Source organism: Oculina patagonica, chromosome 12 (assembly GCF_052425735.1).
Source record: "Oculina patagonica isolate OP01 chromosome 12, crgOcupat, whole genome shotgun sequence".
Taxonomy (NCBI): domain Eukaryota; kingdom Metazoa; phylum Cnidaria; class Anthozoa; order Scleractinia; family Oculinidae; genus Oculina; species Oculina patagonica.
The window spans coordinates 9,439,027-9,461,023 of NC_135769.1; the positions used below are offsets into that span (position 1 = coordinate 9,439,027).

The 21,997-nt window shown below is 38.7% G+C and overlaps 3 protein-coding genes across 9 annotated transcripts in view; all 3 read left to right on the forward strand.

The window, feature by feature from the left end:
- The window catches only part of LOC144631576 (uncharacterized), a 54,605-nt gene extending 50,548 nt beyond the window's left edge, over positions 1–4,057 (forward strand). For 2 of the 3 annotated variants that reach the window (XM_078490028.1, XM_078490030.1), the window contains 2 exons: positions 1,273–1,633; positions 3,167–4,056. In XM_078490028.1, the coding sequence (XP_078346154.1) occupies positions 1,273–1,633; positions 3,167–3,482 (677 nt within the window). In that variant the 3' untranslated portion in view covers positions 3,483–4,056. Of the gene's footprint in view, positions 1–1,272; positions 1,634–3,166 lie in introns of all 3 variants that reach the window. The other variant, XM_078490029.1, reaches the window with a different exon arrangement.
- LOC144631574 (uncharacterized) overlaps positions 1–21,611 on the forward strand; it is a 44,020-nt gene extending 22,409 nt beyond the window's left edge. For 3 of the 5 annotated variants that reach the window (XM_078490023.1, XM_078490024.1, XM_078490025.1), the window contains exons 2-7: positions 11,137–11,264; positions 12,673–12,780; positions 13,398–13,816; positions 16,482–16,836; positions 18,855–19,215; positions 19,706–21,611. In XM_078490023.1, coding sequence (XP_078346149.1) covers positions 11,255–11,264; positions 12,673–12,780; positions 13,398–13,816; positions 16,482–16,836; positions 18,855–19,215; positions 19,706–20,048 — 1,596 coding nt within the window. In that variant the 5' untranslated portion in view covers positions 11,137–11,254 and the 3' untranslated portion in view covers positions 20,049–21,611. Of the gene's footprint in view, positions 1–8,422; positions 8,825–11,136; positions 11,265–12,672; positions 12,781–13,397; positions 13,817–16,481; positions 16,837–18,854; positions 19,216–19,705 lie in introns of those variants that run through there. The other 2 variants (XM_078490022.1, XM_078490026.1) reach the window with 2 other exon arrangements.
- On the forward strand, positions 5,183–8,293 carry LOC144631571 (E3 ubiquitin-protein ligase TRIM45-like). Its single transcript, XM_078490019.1, has one exon. The coding sequence runs from the start codon at positions 5,243–5,245 to the stop codon at positions 7,451–7,453; it is 2,211 nt and encodes a 736-aa protein (XP_078346145.1). The 5' UTR covers positions 5,183–5,242; the 3' UTR covers positions 7,454–8,293.
- Positions 21,612–21,997: the final 386 nt, after the last annotated feature.

Consider the following 21,997-nt stretch of genomic DNA (forward strand, 5'->3'; position numbering starts at 1 on the left):
AAATTAAGTTTTTCCAATTGGTGTCAGCTGCATTTTCTGTGCGAAATTCAGACCACCACTTCAATAGTTCTCTATAGAATTGAGAATTTATAGTTAAATCTTTAATGTTATAGTTGCAATTGAAAAGATAGAAGCCACCTTCCTTCGTTAGAAGATATTCTAAATATTTCTTCCATGTGCCGGAATTATCATTAAAGATTCTTTTCATCCAGGAGAGGCGGAGAGATTTGATCGTGCTTTCAATATCAACCATTTTGATTCCTCCTTCCTCATAGTTATTTATCGCAGATACCCTGGTTACTTTGTCTTTACCCTTCCATAAAAATGGAAGGGTTAGTGCAGTACTGCATGTGATCGCTGCATTCATAATTATGTACTTGAAGCTTCCCCCTGTTAAGTCTACTACCATAAATGATCTAATAAACACCTGGGCATCTACATGTATTAAATTATTTACAAAATGCTCAAAGCTTGCATGAGAGGAAAGACACTGACAACGTTTGGACCAGAAACAAAATTTATTGACAGGATAAATTGACCCCCATGGCAGGGAGGGAGGGTACAAGATTTGACCTAACAGTGAGCATAAGAATATGAAATCCGAACCTGTGGAGCCTGATTTAACAGATCGCAGATTTTATTATCGACTGATAATGCCTAACGCCAACAACACTCAAATTTTAGGGGTACAGGCAGGGGTGTTTTTAAAAATAGATTTGAAGCATTTTTGTCAGTGTGACTGTAACAGTGTTGACAATACAAATAAGACATGTAGATGATCACAGAATATGATAGAAAACAGATTATCAGGAGGGGCATCTATTAGACATGGGGCGTTTATTAGAGAGGGACGTCTAATACAATCTTAACACCTCAAGAGGGTGTTTATTATACAGATACCAAGCATTTATTAGATCTCTTTTATATACTTAAATGACATGACATACCTAAAATGGGAAGTATTATTGTCATGTACATGTAGCATTTCATAAATTAAAATGACATGGTCATAAGGTGCATCTGTTCCAAATATATTTTAATTCAAGGCTTTTTAAATACCTTAATGAAAGATTTCCCTTCCTTTCATATACCTAAGCTTGTGATTCAGTTCCTACCCTTGTATATACCTGAAGCATGAAAAAGGTACCCCATTTGGGCGGAGCCTCCCCATATTGGCTATTATAGGGGGTACCCCTGGATGCTGTAAACAACCAGAGACAATAAAAAGTAAACTTTCAAAGTTATGTGGAAATTTTGTTTTTTCTTACATAGATGAAAAGCCTTATCAATGTGACCACTGTGATCTGAAGTGCCGTTTAAAATCAACACTAAGAAGACACTGGCAGAGAATTCACTCTGGCAACAAACCATACAAGTGTAAAGAGTGTCCAAAGGAATTTGCCATTCCGACAGATTTAATAAAACACATCCGAACACACACAGAACAAACGCAGTACATTTACAGTTGTAAGCAATGCAACAGAGCTTTTACAGCTAAAAATTCACTCAGGGTTCACATGTTAATTCACACTGGAGAAAAGCCTTTCTCCTGTGACATGTGTGGGATGAGCTTCCGCTATAGACGGACTTTAAAGAATCACTACGCAATTCACACTAATGAAAAACCTACTACGTAAGTATAGCTGTATATAACTTTATTTAACATTTTCGTTAGAGCTGCAGTGGTCTAATGAATAGTGGGAGGGGACTTTATGGGGAGGCACTAGCAAAAAAGCGGGGGGAGGGAGGGAGGCACGAGGCCTCATGGTTAGTGACCTCTGAGGGAAACAAAAATTGGTTAAAAAATTTGGGTAGTTGAGAAATCAGGGCTAAATTTACAGTGCTTAACTGAAGGAAGGGAAACAACTTTTGATTCAAGTTATTGGGAGTTTCAAAGAAAAAAGGGTTTGAAGTCTGGATGGCACTATGTATTAATGGATGGTAGGGTCGTAACCAGGTATATTTTTTCATCGCTGATCCCAAATTTTAGCTCTAAATTTTGATTCCTGATCCCTAAAATGTGGCAACTTTTGATCCCTGATTCCCTTCTGATCCTACTTGATTGGCCAATCCGGATCCCATGACATGTTTTGACTTGTGACCCGGGATCCCGGGTCCATGATCCCGATCTCGAGGCTATGACCCCTGATCCCATATACCTGGTTACGACCCTGGGATGGGGATTTTATAAGCTGGAGTATAGGAAAGGGTAGGGAAAACTGTTGTATAGCTATTAACCCATTCACTCCTGAATTTTCTCAAAGAACATGTTTTTTTAATCGTTAAACTGAACTTTTGGTGCTATGATCCTGAATTTCCCTAAACTTTGTTAGAAAAGCACTTTTTCACACTGCAGCAACATTTTCATAAAGATTCCATGTTAAATGCACAATATTTTACTTTGGTGCACGCGCATAAGCCAAACTTTGGACTTGCATTTTTTTTGCGGAACCGTTCCGATTTTTATTTTTCTTGCTCCTTTTTCTTCCGTTTAATCGGCTTTCTTATTTTCGTTCCTTTCTACTTTTCACATCCTTTCTTCTGGCCGAAAAAGTTTTGTCATAATCATTGGAAAAACCTGAAAAGGGAACCTTGATCAATTACAGGTGTATTGGCGTGTTTAAGCACCGATTTTGCACCAAAAACGGATCTGTTATAATTGGATTAGCTCTGTCAGAATGCAACCGATATACAAAATGAACAATGCTGTGGAAAGGTCAATCCTAGCTGTATCAGCTGCTCATCACAAAAATCCACTGAGGGGCAAATTGATGATGTCACATGTGGTTCAATGACCGCGTCTCAAAATAGCGCCTTAAATGCGCAAAAGGGTTAAAGCTGTTTTTTATCGCAAGTAAAAAGTGCAGAATCTTTTCTGTAGGTAAGTAAAAGAGCTACCATTATAGTCAATTGAAGGCCTATGAAGTATCAGCTTTCCTGCTGTCAACAGTGGTAGATAAAGGGGGTTAGGGTTTGGTCCTAGGGGCGGTGCCTTCCGACTCAAAATCTTCTCGAGACCTCCCCTATTATTTTTTGGAGAAGGTTTTGAAAAACTGCAAGGGTTTTTGGTTCTGAGATTTGTGAGGCTTACCTTTTTTCAGGAAGGGAGTCCTATTTTATTGTGGTAATTACAATATTATTTATCCATTGATTCATTTCCGTGTAGATGCCCAACTTGCAACAAAGGTTTTTCATCAACATCAAACCTGAAACGTCACCAGCTTATCCACTCAGGAGAAAAACCTTTCTCCTGTCCATATTGTGGACGCAGATATAATCAACGCAGTAATGTCACATTACACCTCAAGAAAAATTGGTGCCGTAAAGCACCAAACAAACAGCAGAAGAAAAAGATCACAAGGAAAAGAAAGAACAAAAAGGACGAAAACAAAGATGGAATGGAACAGTCTGATGTTGAGTTAGTAACAGAAGCAATTGTTGAGTGTGGAGATGATGTGACTGCTTCCTTGTCCTTAATTTAAACTCGTTTCTTCTTGAAGGGTGTATCAGTGGAGTACTGTAGTAGACTTTGTTAAGAGAGAAAAAAATTAAAAAGAATCTTTCAATTAAGGGGCACTCTTTACAGCAAGGTGCCCAAATGTGTGACCACTTTTAATTTATTCACATTCTTTCGTGCAGATTTAATCCAATCAAAAGCCGTGGATAGCTTGCAGTTGACTTCTGATGGGATTAAATCTGCACGAAAGAATGTGAATAAATTAAAAGTGGTCACACATTTGGGCACCTTGCTGTAAGACTTAAAGTCATGTGGAGTTTGATTTGGCATTTCATTTAACATTATTACACCATGTAAATCTAAAATTATCCTTCTAATTCACACATTTTCACGTTCTGTTGTTAATACTTGTCTTAATTAGCATTTTTTTTCCTACTTATTATTCAACTCACTGTGCTTTGTAAACAATTCAACTGAAGGTGACAGATGCTCTGTCGAAACATGTCTTTGAAACTTAAAAAAATTGTCGTTTTTCTTAAAATCTTTACGTGTCTGCTGTTCTCAAAACAAAAATTCAATAAAAAATTTTCACTTTAAAAAAAAAAATAAAACAAAATTCACTTTTACTAGTGTGCATATTTGTCTCAATACGAAGTTACAAACACTGTTCAATAGTAAGTTATTGCTATTACTACGTTCCTTTTTCAGATTGTGTAGCTCGTAAAAATAATTTATAACATCGATATTATTTGTTGTACCTGGTCAAACCTACTGATATTTCACATGTGCATAAGGTTTCAGTCAGCACCCAAAGGCGCCAAATGTAATCACTCTCAGTAACTTGGCCTGTGGACGTTTTCAAGTCAAAAATTGCACGTAGCCGGGATGATAGTTTATAATCGACGTGGCAATAGTCTTCTGAAGATGGAAGGTGTTTGAAAGGCTTACCTTTTCTGTCAAATATGGTGTAAAGAAGGGTAACTGTCTGGACCTCGGTGCGGAGCCTCGTATAAAAATTTCTCGAGTAACCCTGCAATCGTCTGGAAAGGAAAGGGCATGTCGATTTCTGGTATATGGCCTTAATACGCCGTGTTCATCTCCCCCACCCTTCCCACCCCAACACACACACTCCCGACTCCAATCCTGAAAAACAATATGGCGAACGTGTTCGGTCCCCAATCCTTGTTTTACAGAGGGGTGGGGTAAGCAGTGTACATTGGCTAGGGATGACTAGGATGACCAATCCCGCTGGTGTTGAGAGAGTCACCCTCAGTGATTCTGGCCGGGTTGCTCAGCTGGTTTGGTACTACTTATAGGATGTGGACGAGAAAAAAGGAGAGACAGAGGCTCTCCATCGTCTAGACATAGGAAGGAACTATTTCTTATATCTTTCCGCAGCATCCAGTGGGGTGTATCGAAAACAACTGACGAGTAGTAAAAATATGCAGCTGTACTTATATCTAATAAGAGATTAATTATCCAACATTTTTCTTTTCCGAAATCCTAAAATTAGATGGAACCGTGCTTGTTGCTCTAGCACGATCAAGACAAAAGGAAAACTAAAAAACTTCTTTTTCGCGCGTTATTTGTACTCTACTGGTTTCACCACCCGTGACCACAATTGAAACCTTTCATAGCGTGACTTGGCTTATCACGCAAGGCATCCACAAGACTGTAGAAGTATAAAGAAGATTATATTTATTCGGGATAAAGTTTCTCGGAATCAAAAACACAATAGATGGGTGTGTTCGATTTCGCTGTCGTTTCGCAATCTGTAGATTTACGATGGAGTCTCTCCTGAAAAACCTCAAAAAACAAGTTACTTGTTCGATCTGTTTGGATACTTACACCAAACCCAAGACAATAACTTGTCTTCATACCTTCTGCCTTGAGTGCTTGAAGAAACACGCATTAACCAGCCAAAGACAAGGCAAATATCGTTGCCCTGACTGTCAGGAAGAGATTGGCATCCCTGAAGGAAATCGTTTTGATAATTTGCCGACCAGTTTTCTGCACAACAGTTTGTTGAGTCTTCTCGCTGTTCGACAAATTGGCGATGGAAGTGAGATCAGTTGCGGTACTTGCAAGAAAAAGAGCGCTGAGATCAGCTACTGCTTTGATTGCGAAAAATTGTTGTGCCCTGACTGCGTTAATGCACATGAAGTGTTCCAAACTGCTGCCGCGGCGTTTGAAGGACACAAAGTCACGCCAGTTAAACAGTTTCAAGCACAAGACTACGAGGCCTTGTTAAAGCGAAAGTCCTTTTGCTCTCAGAAGTACCACGAGAGAGAGGTAACGAAGTTTTTCTGTGTTGATTGTCAAACTTGTGTTTGTCAAGTTTGTATAAACACAAAACACAAGACTCACGAAGTTGACCCGCTTGAAGAAGCAGCTGATGGCGAGAAAGCCAAGATCATGGCGGGCGTCGAGTTGCTGAAAGAAAAGAGAAAAGTTTACAGTGATGTGATACGTCAACTTGAAGAAACAGCGTCCAAGCTGGAAGATAATGTCAACACCGCTATACGTGAAGTTTCCGAAGCAGCCGAACAAATGATCGCTAAGATTCGAGAACTCGAGCAGGAGACCATTACCGCCCTCAAGAATACACGCGGATCGAGAACGGAGAAATTAGACGGTGCCAAGGAACAAGTACAGTCCTCGACCAAGCGAATTGACCAAGCAGTTGAGTTTGCCGATAACCTGGTTCAAGGAAGCTCAAGCCTGGATATTATGCAAAGCAACAAGAATTTGGAACAGCGATTTGAAGATCTTAACAAGACCCCAGTCCCAGCAGTTCCGGTTAGTTCATTTGTGAAGTTTGTCTCGACTATTGCACCTGAGAGTTTAAGCCTGGGTTTCATGGAAACCAGTGATTTACGTCTGTCTTCAGTAGAAGGACTGACTGAAAATTTCCAGGCTGGCTTAGAAGCAGAGTTCCTTGTCTGTCCCAAACTATCCGAAGAAAAACTGACGCGTGAAGCTCAAAGTAAATTTCACGTTGAAGTGCTCGTTGAACCCGCAGACAAAGTGGACAGTTTGATTGTTTGTGAAAAAGAAGATGGAAATTTCCAGGTGAAATTTATACCAAAAGTACCAGGCACCTACAACATCACAGTAAAGATAAATGGCGACAAACTTGCTAACAGTCCTTTCACTGTCCAGGTGAAGGAACGACGGCTTGATGTTGTGGGCGAGTTAGATTTAAAAGGAGAAATTCCTCAATGGCCACATGGGATTGCTGTTAACAGTAAAGGACTGATCGCTGTAGCTGACCGCGCACAGAACTGTGTCCTAATATTTGACAAGGAAGGAAAGTTTGTGCGAAAACTTGGCTGCTATGGAAAGAATTCTGGACAGTTTAACGAACCAGCTGGCGTCACATACCTGAATAATGACGAGATTCTGGTGGCAGATGACTGTAATCACCGCATTCAACAATTCAATGTACAGGCAGGGAACTTTGTGAAAAGCTTTGGAAAGCAAGGGACAGGAGAGGGCGAGTTTCAAAATCCCGAAAGCGTTTGTATGGATGGTGAAGGACACGTTGTTGTAGCCGACTACAATAACAACAGAATCCAGGTGTTAACAAAGGATGGTGAACCTGTGTTTGAATTTGGAGATAGCGGCACAGGGAAGCTTAACCTACCCACTGGATGCATTTATCATAAAAACATGTTCATTGTATCTGACTACTGGAACGGCTGTTTGAAAGTCTTTGACAGTTCAGGGACGTTTTTGTACAAGATTGGAGAAAAAGGCAAGGCTGACGGACAGTTGTCCTATCCTTGGGGTTTGTGTGTTGAGAAATATGGCAATCGTCAGAATCTTCTTGTATGTGACTTGGGCAATGGTCGCATTCAGCAGTTTACAGTGGAAGGTTGTTTTACTGGCAAAACTGTAACTGGACTACAAGAACCAAGATACATAGCTACAACACCAGATGGTCGCATTTTGGTTTCAGATTACAAAGCGAGAAAAATATATGTGCTAAAGTAACTGGCAAAATGTGAAAAATAACATTGTCGAACGTTAAAAGTGAAAAGTAGCTGGGTGGTACATTTTTCACAAAACGAGTGTGATGTAGCATTAGAAACTTCTCTGTCCAATTCAATGAATTACTTGCAAAGGTGGAGACAAATCTTGTATCCAGAACTTCTCTGTTTCTACAACGTTTTTATATCAAATCATGTTGAAATTATTATTGATTGGCGTGTTTTGTGAAATAAGACAAGGAACAGTTATTTCCTGTATACTAATCATAATACCGGTATTCATAGATCGAGGGGAAAATTCACCTCGTGAGAAAGTGCTATTTTCTGGCAATAATAATTGCATTGTAGCTGACTGTTTTCAGAGCATTTAGGATTTTCACTTATTTGGCTTTTTACACCAGTGATTATGATATCAATTCAAGATGTTATAAATAGAGGTAAACATGATCAGGAATAACGAATACTTAAAACAGTAGCTTCTTTAAGTAGTCACGTAACGCTTCTTCCACGTGACGAGCCAAATAAGGGCTGCGGAAGAGACCACCACACGGGGTAGTGATAGATTGCGTTTCGTCACCAATTGAAAAGAGTAGCTAAGAGTGTGTGACGCGGAGAGCTATTAGCTGTAAAAACAATTTTGTAAACATTATAAATATTGCTATAACAAGTATTGTACATTCCAAATCTTTAATAGGTTTTTTGCAACATGCAGAATAAGACTAAGTTTTCAAGTTTATAACGGTTCATAGCACGTAGCCCCCAATCAGAGTGTATGTCCAACTTATACAGAACAAAAATATTATAATCATATTTTTTTATAATAATAAACTACAGTAGAACCTGATCATACCTGTTGTTTTCTGGTCTCGTTGCGATTAAATTAAGCTTCCCTTACAGTCATCATGACCCTTAACCTTTAAACTCCGCCACTGTTCAATATCAGAATTCTCATTACTTCTTTAAGTCTCCATTATGAAAGCCATTTTGAATTAGGTTTGAAAGCAATGTGTGCTGCCGGAAGTCATACTTACTAATTACAGCCAATCAGCGCTCCACTCTTTCTCTGTGATGTTTCTCTTGAACCAATCAGGAAAGCGCCCAGATTCTGAACTTTTTACACACGCCGGCTCTGGAAACCAAAGTGGTGCGATAGTTTACGTTCTAGTTACATGTCACGCAATAGTACTGTATAGTAGTTCCCAGATTGTCTCGGCCGCTGAAATCGATCCTTTCATTCTTTGCCATCAGTGTACTGTCCACAAGCCAGAAGAAGAACAGCCGTTTGGGAGAGTTGAATAGATTTTACTGACACGAGTCGACAGAAATTGATTGCATTTGTACAAAGGCAAGACGTTCACCACACAAAGCGAATTTGGTGAGGAATTACACTTGTAGTAAGTTCAAGCTTACTTGCTCGCTCTCTTGCAGCACAACATCTGTCGATCAGATCAGTAAGCTTAAGCTTATAAATAGCTTGTACGGTGAATGTAAAAGCTAACAATATTTTATACTGTTTCAATGTCTGTCATAATGTTTCTTCTTTCCTTTGCTTGTTTTAAAATTGTGTGACCCGTTTTGTGATCAATAACATCAATATTCTCTGGAATCGCATGTGCTTTTATAGCACTGCACGCCCATCGAAGGGCGCCGAATGTGATCGGTATTGTTGTGTTCTCACCAGAAGAAAAAAACATATCCAGTGATGTGGAACCAGATTCTCTTTAGAGAGGCCCTGTTAGCAGGGGGCTTTATGACCCCCATCTGAATTACAAACCTTTTCATGTCGCAATTTTAAAAGGTCAGTCTCGCTGTCGGAATTTCGAATTTGTCCATACTGTCGATTGCATCTACCTGTGAACGCACGCGCTGAAAACATGTTTTCAAATGATGTCAAACGTCAGCGTTTCAGGTGTCAAACTTTGAAGTTTAGCAGTTCGTAACGGCAACTTTCGCACCGAAAATTCAACACATTCCGGTTTCGAAATGGCGGAAAGATTAGATATAGAAACTTCTTCTGAGAAACTGATGCTGATCTGTGTCGATATGCATACACAGGTTCACTTGAATCATTTCTAGTGTAAAGTTTCGCCCGTACTCAGTGTTTATGGTGAGTATTTTGAGTGCAAAAGTTCGCGTTTCGGTCGGCTAAACTTCACAGTTTGACACCTGAAACGCTGACGTTTGACGTCATTTGAAAACATGTTTTCAGCGCGTGCGTTCTCAGGTAGATGCAATCGACAGTATACCCACTGATAATATTGGAAATATTTGAGTCCGGGATGCATAACACAAAATAATACGTTCTTGTAATTACAATTGTCACTACAATATTCCCTGTTCTTGGATCTCACAATTAGATTTGTTGGCTAGGAGTGAGATCTTGACTGTGATTTGGGACAACGTAGCTGTTTTTTGTGACGCCGAAGTAGACACCTTCTAGAAGGGTCTGGGGGCATGCTCCCCCAGAAAATTTTGAAAAATGGAAAAAGCTAAAGATGTGTTTTCATTTATTCTGAGCGGGTACAAAGAAAACATGAAGTGAATTATTTTGAGAATGATGGATCATTATGTAGTTACCTAAAAATGAACTGTTAGAGCGTAAGATTGCATTTGCTCAATGCACAAGAATGGTTTTTACAGAGTGCAAGATAAGAACATAAAAGGGTAAATCTGCAAAGGCTATTAATTTTTGCCTGCAAGCCACTTAAAAAGTGTCAATGTCACTGTTGAGTTTGCTTTTTTCTTTGTCGCTGTCGTACTTTCATGGGAGCATTTCAACGTCCATCGTCATTTCAGCTCCTTCATGTTTGCATTTCAGAGCCGTATCGCCATCCAAATTTACCCTAACAGGGCCTCTTGAAATGCATTTGCGCCAATTCTTCCATAAACGCATGCCAAATATCTTAAAAATCCCCCCCCCCCCAGAAATCTGCCAAAATAAGCATGGAAACTCTTATTTCAAGCACTAATTCCTTTGAACATGTTTGAATCTAGGAGATTTGGTGACCCATACAGGAGACCGGCCATGGGAGATTCAGTCTGTATCTGCAGGGAGACTACTGAATAAAATCTAGGAGAGCTGGCATATTGTTAATTGTGAACAATGAGCTGCTTTCTAAATAACTTGGTTGCAATTCCAAATCACTTGCATCATGATCAGAACTTGCAAGTTTAAAGTCCCTTAATTTCCTCATCATTTGTGTTACAAAAAGTTAAGACGGATTCCGCTCAAAATTCAAGCAATAAGTGCAAAAATTATAAAAATTTTCTCATGGCATGGCAACATTTTGAATATCATTTGAAACAACACACTTTATTCATTTCTCTTAGTGACCCCATGATTACATTTTTTTGTTAACTTTATTTCTGCCTTTATTGCTTGAATGTCGAGTGGATTGGAAACAGCTATAATTTGCCAGGGGCAAATAAGTCTTAACCTTCACACTTGGAAGAAGCCTGTCACTAATGCAAGCCAATGGTACATACAATATAATGTACCCAGGCTGGGTTAATGTGACCTGTAGTGGGCTCAGTCAGGCAGTGCAAACAGGAAAACAATTGCTAGGACTCCTCCTCCTCCCTCCACCAATCTGGTCCTGACTCCCAGGTTATTTTACTTTAAGCAACCTATAGTAAAGTGCAAGGTAGTCAAAAATTGTAGCAAAATAGTTTCTTTTCCTTCTGCAGGTTTCTAAAGCTATACTCATAGGGCTCTCTGGTTGTTAAGTCTGACTTCAGTGTTGGAACCTGGAGTAATTAGTTGATGATGTTTTAATGCTCAGTGGATGACAAAGAGAACACTGATATGATGGAAGGTGAGATTTCTTCAGGCTAGGCAAAATTATCCCTTAAAATTCATTAATAAATTAACATCATTAATGTTTTGATGAGATGTTTTGGCTAGAGCCAAAACATCATTACGGTAGGGGGGGGGGATACCTAACATGAGTATGATCGCATCACAGACCTGTTAACATTTTATAATTACCAAGTGTGATCAGCATTTTATTTCTCCTAACAATACCAATACATTGCAAGTATAAAGGTGATGAGAATATGAAGAATATCATGGAGGATTACAGTCTCTGTGTACCTCTAAAATAATACTGTCAATTGACCGATTCTTAATGGGCATCACTGAAAACTGCTGTATTAACTTAAACAGCACCTCCCCTTAATAAGCCCCACCCTCAAATTTGTGCCACACCCCTCAACAATAGTGCAGCACCAGGAGCAAAGCAGCAGTTAGCACTGCACTTACCGATAATTTAAATCACTTGAACTCTAAAGTGTCTCTAACTTTAATCTATCTTAGTGGCAGACACCTCTTGAAAGTGGACAGCAGACACAAGTTCTCTTTTAACCCATTGACTCCTGAACCGGCCTAAACCGGCCGTAAAGGATCCGGGCATTTGTCCCGCTTGTGATTTCATCACCCCTAACCCAGAAAGGCGACATCTATGCTCAAATTGTGAAGCAGAACAAGACCTTTCCAACGATACCTAAACCAGCGCGATTAGATTGATGGAGCTTGAAAATATATGCACCAAAACACTTCAAAATTTTAGTGAAAAACTCAGAGAAAAATTTCCCCTTTCCACCCTTTGCTTGTCCATGGTAAGTAGTTCTTGCCTCGTTTGCACTTTTGCAGAAATTCTTCTACTAGAAAGAAGGCTGGTAGAAGGCCAAACACTGCAGCAAAAAGAAAGGAAGAAGAAAAAAGGAAAAGCGAAGGGGAAAAAAAACGAAAAGCCTTAAGTGGTAGGATGGTTTATCGTCCAAAAACCATGTCAAAATTTTGATTTGTGCGCATGCACGAGCTAAAAAGTTTTTAAACATGATTCTGGTGAAAAACATTTTGTGTTTCAAGGGCCGTTTTGAGTGTTTTGGAGCTATTTTAGCTTATAATAGACCTTAAAAGGTCAAAAACGTCTCAAAAATGAGTTTTTTGGAAAATCTGCAGGAGTCAATTGGTTAATAACTGTCTTGAAATAGAGACAGTACACTTGATATGTTAACTCATGCACAATCATTTCAAAGACCAGTTATACTGTAGCAAATAATTTATATTGAAAGTCCAACATTAGAGTAAATAAGTCCTCGTGTAATGTAGAGAGAATGATCTCTTAGTTTTGAGATTTTGAGACATTACTATTAATTAAAATCAATATGAATTAACTATTTTTAAAATTTCTATTTTTAATATTCTGTTATACTTGCTAGGTAAAGAGGAAGAATCACCGGATCAGCCTGAACAAGTTGCTGAACAAGAAGTTGAAATTTTAACTGTTCCAGTTGACGAGAATCTGTTTCTACAACTGGCTGTCAGCAGTATGTGTTTATTTCTTGTTTGTAACTGGCGACAGTGAAGAGTGGCAAATCTGAAACTTTGTCTCACTCTGTGAAACTATATATATTATGTTGTCAAGATGAAAGATCTATCACCTCCGGTCGTGTGGCTACCAGCGCAGTGCTTATATTTTTGAGCATGGACAAAATTATATGCCAGTTATATATTATCCCAAATCCCAATACAGAGGCTAACCGCAATCCACATAACTGTAGGCTATCCGGAGTGCTATTTAGGCTAACCAATGTGTCATTTAGGCTAACCAGAATATTGGTTTGCATGCATTGGCTTACTGGCTCACACATGCATTGTCAAGACCCTTTAATAATATCTGGTTTCTGTAGCTCAAAGCAACTGTAAAGCTTGGAGTATTTCTACACCGCCCTGGATTATGGGATGCTAGTCCATCACTGAGTTTAACCCTCAGCATTTAATTGCTGATCAGTACCCATTTACCTCTACACATACCTCTCCTCACATATCTCTCTCTCTGCTCAGGGTTGTCTCAGTAATTTTCCATTGCATGTGAAAGACACCTTTTTGTTTGATGAGAGGTAACTCATTTTTATTAAAGAAATTTTTATTTTCATTTCATCAGGTGGATATGCAAACGCCGAGGAAACAGAAGAAGATAATAAAAATCAAGAGGAAGAATTAAAAGGAACACAAAAACAGTTCCATGAACAAAACAGAGAAAATAGAAATGAAGACTCAGATGAAGACATGAACATTGTACAAAATGAAGAAGACTCAGATGAAAGACAACAAGAAACAGAGAGTGAAAATGAAGGTGTTTACAGTGATGAACAAAATCTACAACCACCAGAAACTAATCCACCAGTCACTCGCTCCAAAACTAAAAAGAAAATGAAAAACAGTTGTGACAAGTGTCTTAGGAACTTCCGCTCACCTTCTGGCTTAAAGCGGCACAAGCTTTACCACTGCAAGGGTGATAACACAAAGCAACACAAGTGTCCACACTGTGATAAGAGTTTTAAGTGGTCCAGCCAGTTACAGGTACATAATTTCCGAAAACAAATATATTTATTGATGTCTTTTAGCTTTCATCTTGTATCTGGGCGAATACCAAAAGGCTCTTTGGGGTTATGGATGGCAGCCATATTTGCATCTTAGGATCTATATGAATTTTGCACCTATAATATTAGAATTAAATTACTTATTTGAGAAGAAAAATAAGCAATAAAATATAGGTCACCAAGGGTGACATGAGTCTAATGCCGTATGGCATAGTGATACAGATTGCGCGGTTTTCGTAAGCCGGTTAAAATTGGTTAGAGGTTTGTGTTCGGGAGTTTAATTTAAAATGCTTATAGCAAGCTAGGGGCATCGTGGATGATTATGGATGAAAACGAAACAGTCATAAATGTTATATGCTTCACAAAATTTTAAGTATGAACAGGAGTTGATGTTACTTCTTCCGTATAGTCCGTAAAAGCAGAAACGATTTTAAAAACATTTGGACAAGATTGCGTGACGATTAACAAAAAGCATGTTCATTACAACAAGGGTTGAAGAACTTCACATCGTTTTCTTTCAGATTTTTCACCATTTTGATGATGACTCTTGAAACAGATTTGGCAATAAAAGCACTTGAAATAGTGACTGTTACTCCATTGTACTGTAAGCACTTAGTGACAGATTTTCCTAAAAACGGGTGTAAATGCTCACGTTAATATAATGATGACCTTTTGAACGCTGGAAACTAGGCAATTATTATCGAGCTACCATACACAGGAGCGAAGACTGTTTATCATGATGTACAAATTTCGCGAATCATCACTTCCATATCAATGTAACCATTTTATGATTTTTCTAGCTGTAAGAAGAACTTAAGATCTCTGAGGGTCGTAAAAGCATGAAATTCGATTTCAGTGTATGGCAAAGGCCGGGACAGTGTAATACTGCAAAGCGGCCAAACAAACGCATTTTGATTTAGTCGCGTAACTTGATTTACATTTATCCATGTACATCTTTTATTTTTGAAGGTTTTTGTTTGCACTGTAAAGAAAAAATTGGTCAAAATTCGAATGACTTAAATACAAAATACGAGGTAAAGTTTTCTATTTTTTAAAACAAAATAAATATTTGGTCGCATTGTGTAAATAAACGCGAGTCGCCGTCGAAATATTTTTTCTCAAAGACGTCTTGCTTTTTAAGCAAGACGAAAACACAAGTGCTTAACTGAACTGAAAACGAAGATTTATTTTCACAAAAAGCTTACAAATGTCTTAACTGGAAAATTATTACGTCCTGTTGAAGTGTTGAATAATCGTGACTTGAGAAAGAACTTTTAATTATGCGTGGGAACACGTGTCGCTGATTGGCTGTTTTTAATTGAAACTAATCGTGCGTGTCCGTACGGAGTCCGTTCTTGCAGCTGATCATTGTTTTCTACATTACAGCGAACGATTATCGATCCCGAACCATTCCCTTGGGATTGCTAACAGCTTTTTTTCATATAACAAAGAGTCTAATGCGCATGCGCAAAGCGCACGCAAGCATTAGACTCAAAAATGACTCCATAAAGCACTGTTGAATGTCAACAATCATGCTGTATGTTTAAAATCAAGATTCATAAAAATTAGCTTAAATAGCTGAAGATAAATTAGAATACAGAGTTGAAGCTTTATATATATAATTAAATTGACTATGAGCTATAGATTTTCACACCCTAAATATTTGACTCCATTCTCCGATCACTATATTAAGCTTCAAATCTGTATTAAACTTGATTGAAAAATTGGGCCTGTCATCTGAAAGAGCATCCAAAAATTAGTTTATTTACAGAATTTGATTAATATTGGTTTAAACGCATAGGTATGGTTCACTTTTAGAAATTGCTAAAATAAGAGAGCTTAGTATGGATTGGAGGGACAGCTCCCTCCAATTCATACTAAGCTCTCTTATTTTAACGATTTTTAAAAGAGTATCATTCCTTTGCGTTTAAACCAATAACTCTCAAATTTGGTTGAGTTACTAATATATAATTTTGGGATGCTCTTTCAGATGACAGGCCCAATTTTTCAATCCAATTGATATTGAATATTCGTACCCAGTCCCCTGCTCGTTTTGAACAAGGCTAATTCACGCGGCTCTATGATTCTGCCCTCGAGTCAGTCTCGCCTCTTGTCTTGGCGGCCTTGTTGGCAATTATTCTGGTTCTTTTTTTTTGTTTCTTCTTCCGGGAGGCACGGTGGCCTTATGGTTAGTGCGCTGGGCTGGAGTCCAGATCAAGCAGTCCAGGTTTGAGCCCTGGCCGGGTACTTGCCTTGTGTTCTTGGGCAAGACACTTTATCATATCACTATCATAGTGCCTCTCTCCACCCAGGGTCCAGTTGTTCAAAGGGTGGATAACGCTATCCACTGGAAAAATCGCTATCCAGTGGATAAGTGTTAACAAAACATACCACGCTATCTTACTGGATAGTGATTTATCCGGTGGATAGCGGTATCCATCTTTTGAACACCTCGACCCAGGTGTATAAATGGGTACCAGCAAATTTAAAGCTGGGGTAACCCTGTGATGGACTAGCATCATATCCAGAGGGGTGTAAAAGTACTCCTAGTCGCTTTATGGTACTGAAACAATGATGGGCTACTAGGCTACTGGGCTCAAACACAGACTTTAACTACCTACCTTTTTTAACCTTTTTTCTTCCAGAAACATGTTGATACCCATACTGGCGTTCGACCTTTCCATTGTTCCACTTGTGGGAAATCATTTCGCCATCCAAACACAATCAAAAATCATGCTAAGCTCCATTCAAAGAAGCCCTACAAATGTGAGCTTTGCAACAAAGCCTTCGTGCGGCGTGATAGCTTTGCTCGCCATGAATTTTGCCACACCGGTAAAAAGCCTTTTGAATGTGACATTTGCAAAGCTACCTTTGCATTCAAGAGCTACCTTGATTGGCATATGCGCAAACACTTGGGCACTAAAGTAAGGTGCTGTCCGCAGTGTGGAAAAGAATGTTCTGATCATAACAGTTTAAGGAGGCACTTAGCAACCCATACAGGTAAGCGTTCTATGATCCTTGCATTCATATCTGTTACAGGTCAAAATTAGCTTTAGGTCATTTTTTTAACCTAGTTTATTTTTTATGCTAGAAGTAGAAAATTAAAATTAAAACACCTAAGTATTCTCCCCTGCTGTCTCAGAACCCTCTCCGCCTCCCCCACAATCTGCTCTTATCCCCCCCCCAAGTAGTATCGGAAACAGAGTTTGTGAGTAGGAGACTAATATCTGGAAGACTAATATTTTAATCTGCCCTACTAGCGGTCCAGGTTCGAGACCACAGTGTTGTGTTCTTGGGCAAGACACTTCACTCTCATAGTGCCTCTCTCCACGCAGGTGTATAAATGGGTACCGACGACATAATGCTGGGGGGGGTACCCTGCAATGGACTAGCATACCATTCTAGGGGGGAGTAGAAATATTCCTAGCTGCTTATTGCTACCAAAACCGGAATAAGCTTCGGCAGTATGGGCCGCATGGCTTGAGGCTTCCCTTTTATTAAATGCAAAGCCTATAGATGTCATTCGCAGTTTGTATCGATGTCTTCATATATTGGCATCAGGGTCAACCATGTTAGCATTATTAGCCATGTTCTAAACGAGCAGGGGACTGGGTACGAATTTTAAAAATTGATTAAATTGAAAAATGAACCCTGACATCTGAAAGAGCATCCAAAAATTAGTTTATTTACAAAATTTGATTGTTATTGGTTTAAACACGTAGGTATGGTTCACGTTTAGAAATCGTTAAAATAAGAGAGCTTAGTATAAGCTTTCTTATTTCATCGATTTTTAAAAGAGTACCATGCCTTTGCGTTTAAACTAATAACTCTCAAATGTGGTTAAGTTACTAATTTTTGGATGCTCTTTCAGATGACAGGCCCAATTTTTCAATTCAATCGATATTGAATATTTTTACCCAGTCCCCTGCTCGTTTCGAACATGGCTAATTGGCCTCCCCAATGTTCAAGTCAAGCAAAAAACTAAAATAGCTGTTATTGGAGTTCTCAGCGGTTTGACATTCAAACGAGGCTTAAGGGTCATTCTGCATTGTGTTCACTGATGTATTGACCCTTTCGCCTCGTTCGCATACCTTTTTAACAAAAGAATATATTATCGCTGGCTCAACTGCAATAACAGCTATTGTGTTATTTTACTCTATGGAGCATTTCCTTGATGTTTGAGGCGATTATCAGGGAGGGGCATCTATTACATATGGGGCATTAATTAGAGAGGGGCATCTAATACAAGCTTGACACCTCAAGAGGGGCTTTGTTTAGATACAAGGCATTTAAATAGATCACTTATGGTATATGAATTGCCCATGAGTCCACCCTTGCCCACCTCATTCATTTGACAAAAAATCTGGTCCCACTATTTATTTATTTTATTTATTATCGGTTGGCTATACTTGTTTTTAGGAGTCCAATAAAAGTGCACTTTTAATTTATTCACATTCTTTCATGCAAATTAAATCCAATCTGAAGTCAACTTAAAGCTGATTTTGTTTTCCAATTAAATAATTTCATCACTCCATGAAAAAATATGAATTATTTAAGAGTGGTCACACTTTTGGGCTCAATGCTGTAACCCAGGTGGCTACTCAAAAAAGTTTTACACAGGGAGGCTCCACCCCGAGGTCCAACCCCTTACCCTTCTATAATACCATTTTGACAGAACCTCTTTCATATTTATTGTGAAAAGGCACCACTTTCATATACCTAAATGACATGACATACCTAAAATGGGAAGTCTTATTATAATGACACAGCTATAAGGTGCATCTGTTCGAAATATATTTTGATTCAAGGCCTTTTAAAATACCTTACTGACAGAATTCCCTACCTTGTGATTAAGTTCCAACCCTTTTATATACCTGAAGCATGGAAAAGGTACCCCTTTCAGGTGGAGCCTTCCCTTATAACCATTATAAGGAGTACCCCTGGGTGCTGTAAACAACCAGAGACAATAAAAAGTAAACTTGCAAAGTTATGTGGAAATTTCGTTTTTGCTTACACAGATGAGAAGCCTTATCAATGTGACCACTGTGATCTGAAGTTCCGTTTAAAATCAACACTTAGAAGACACTGGCAACGAATTCACTCTGGCAACAAACCATACAAGTGTAAAGAGTGTCCAAAAGAATTTGCCACTCAGACAGATTATGTAAAACATATCCGAATACACACAGGACAACAGCGATACATTTACAGTTGTAAGCAGTGTAACAGACCTTTTACAGCTAAAAATTCCCTCAAGGATCACATGCTAATTCACACTGGAGAAAAGCCATTCTCCTGTGACCTGTGTGGAATGAGTTTCCGCTATAGACGCACTTTAAAGAATCACTACGCAATGCACAACAACGAAAAACCTACCACGTAAGTATAGCTGTTTATATATTGCACTTTATTTTACTTTTCTGTCAGAGGGGCAGTGATCTTATGAATATATAAACCCATTAATTAATAGACTTAAGAAAATTTGGTAAGTTTTTTTTTTTTTCAAATTAAGAAGGGATGTTTTGGGTATTATAAACAATAATAATTATTATGAAGATTTGTGGTAGTGCCTTGTAGTTCTGTGATTAAAGTACCAACCAAAGTGTTTTGTTGTTGATTTTTGAGGTGCAACAATTTTTTGATCTAGGGATTTTTTTGGGTCTTGATTTATTTATAAGAGTTAAAAGGGTTATTTATTTATGAAAGCTTGTAGGGGTTATTTATTTATACAAGCTTTTTGCATCTGAGATTTGGTTGGCTTACTTTTTGGGGGTTTGGTGGTGGTAGGGGAGGCTTTCCTGATGGAGACTTATTTAATTTTGAATATTACATTGAATTATTATTTATCTAGTGTCTGATTTCTTTGTAGATGCCCAACTTGCAACAAAGGTTTTTCATCTACATCACATCTGAAACGTCACCAGCTTATCCACTCAGGAGAAAAACCTTTCTCCTGTCCATATTGTGGACGCAGATATAACCAACGCAGTAATGTCACATTACACCTCAAGAAAAATTGGTGCCGTAAAGCACCAAACAGGCAGCAGAAGAAAAAGATCACAAGGAAAAGAAAGAACAAAAAGGACGAAAACAAGGAAGGAACTGAACAGTGTGATGTTGAGTTAGTAACAGAAGCAATTGTTGAGTGTGGAGATGATGTGACTGCTTCCTTTTCCTCAAACTCATTGGTTGTTGAAGAGTGCATTTTTTAGTGGATTACTAACATCGATCTATTCCATGACTTCAGAATTTTGTAAACTGTTGAATATGTTACATCGTGATCTGGCTAGTATTTGAAAATAATTTGTTGTACTGTACCAGAAAATATACATACATAGAAACCCCCTCCCCCTCCCAAATGATAAGCTGCTTGACTGTATGTTTCTCCACATCAACCCACTGGAAACTCCAGTTTACCTTCTTTACTTTGGCTTTTGATCCTCCCCACCCCATTCCCTCATGTATGGATATTTCTGGGACATTATAGATTCTTGAAATAAATTAACATTGTGTGGTTCCAGAAAATATCCATATCCCTCCTACGGAAGGGATTAGCCCTATGACCCCTCCCCCCCACCGACCCCTCTGGAAATTCCAATTTAGCTTCATACATTGGTTTAAAGTTTTGGGTCTTTGTGACCCTCCTCCCCCCCCCCTCCTCCTCGGAATTTCCAATCTCTTCTGTGGGGGGAGTATGAATGTTTTCTGGAACCAAGCAATTTTAAAAACATTATAATTATTACATTTTTTAATTTTCAAGAGTTACTGTAATAGTAAACCATGTTGTTTTGTGACTAATTGAGACAATGCCATTTTGTGTTGCTTTGTGACTTATGATAAAGCCATGTCTTTCGTCACTAAGACAGATCTATGATTTGTTTGCTTTATATGACATCAGCTGGCGTCTGATTGGTTGCTACACAAGTGAGATGTCAAATTCGAATCAGTGTTGATGGCTTTTAACTTTGACAGTTGATTAAATTGGGTTTTAATTGGTATTTGCCTGTCACCATTCTATGGTGAAAAAATAATGGTTAGTTGAAAATTGCATGGTCGTGTATGGAAATTCCTACGCTATTGAATTATAGGCGTCTGCAGTGGCGAATCCAGACCTTCTGATAAGTGGGGGCCCAATTATCTACACCTCGAATAAGGAGGGGGAGAGGGCTCTTAAAAGTAATTTATCTGGGCCCTACGAGCCTCTATTTGGCCTAAAAATAAGGTGGGACCCCTCCCCTAGATCTGCCATTGATCTGTAGGGTCAGTGTAGCAGGAGACCAAAATGCTTGAGAACAAGGCACTAACTGAAGATGCTATGTGCAGTAAAAGTATCTAGAGCACAAAACACATCCTCAGGACCAGTTTGGGTTGGGCCTTTTGATCCCAAGAAAATAAAAATGCAACAGCCTATCCACAAATGGTATGTGCACATTGTTGATTTTGATAACCAATCATTGTTGACAGAGTTAGCATTGAGTAAAAGGGACTTGCCATTATTGTTTTAAAACAGTCTTGTTCTTATGGACAATACTTTTTTCTGCAAGATATTAAAGAAAATAATATATCGTACACAAGAGGCAGTGTTCCATTGGGATATCCAAACACCGAGACGGGAGCTGCAAATATTAAGATGCACGTCACATTTTAACGATATTCAAGGTGTTTTGATAGGCAATGAAACACTGCCTCGTGTTTGAAATTTCTTCTCAATCGAAACAAAAACTAACGAGTAAACGAAGAAATTAAGCATTATGCTAATCAAGAGGCCCTGCCAGGGGGGGGGGGGGGGGCTGTCGGTAGTAAAATTGAAGAAAAAGTACTTGTCCTTGTCGGAATTTAAGTTTTTCCAGAAGGGATGTCGTTTGTCGGCATTTTATTTCAGTGCTGTCGCTACTTTTTGGGCCATGTCGCTTGTCAGAATTTACCCTGGTAGGGCCTCAATCGAGACGGGGTATCAAAACCTCCTTCACTGTTATGATTTTCTTTGTTTTAACTTGATGAATTAAGCAAATTTGAAGCATAAAATAATTGACTAGTTTTCATTAGACGAAGATGGTGGCCTAATGTTATACACCCAGGGGTCTGGGCTTGAAAAAGGTGCCATTGGTCATCCATTATTTTGACCAATTTTGAAATAGTTGGATTGTCTTTTGCATTACCT

What these genes read in the sequence shown, in the direction of transcription:
- LOC144631571 (XM_078490019.1), top strand. Translation starts at nt 5,243, where the DNA reads ATGGAGTCTCTCCTGAAAAACCTCAAAAAACAAGTTACTTGTTCGATC.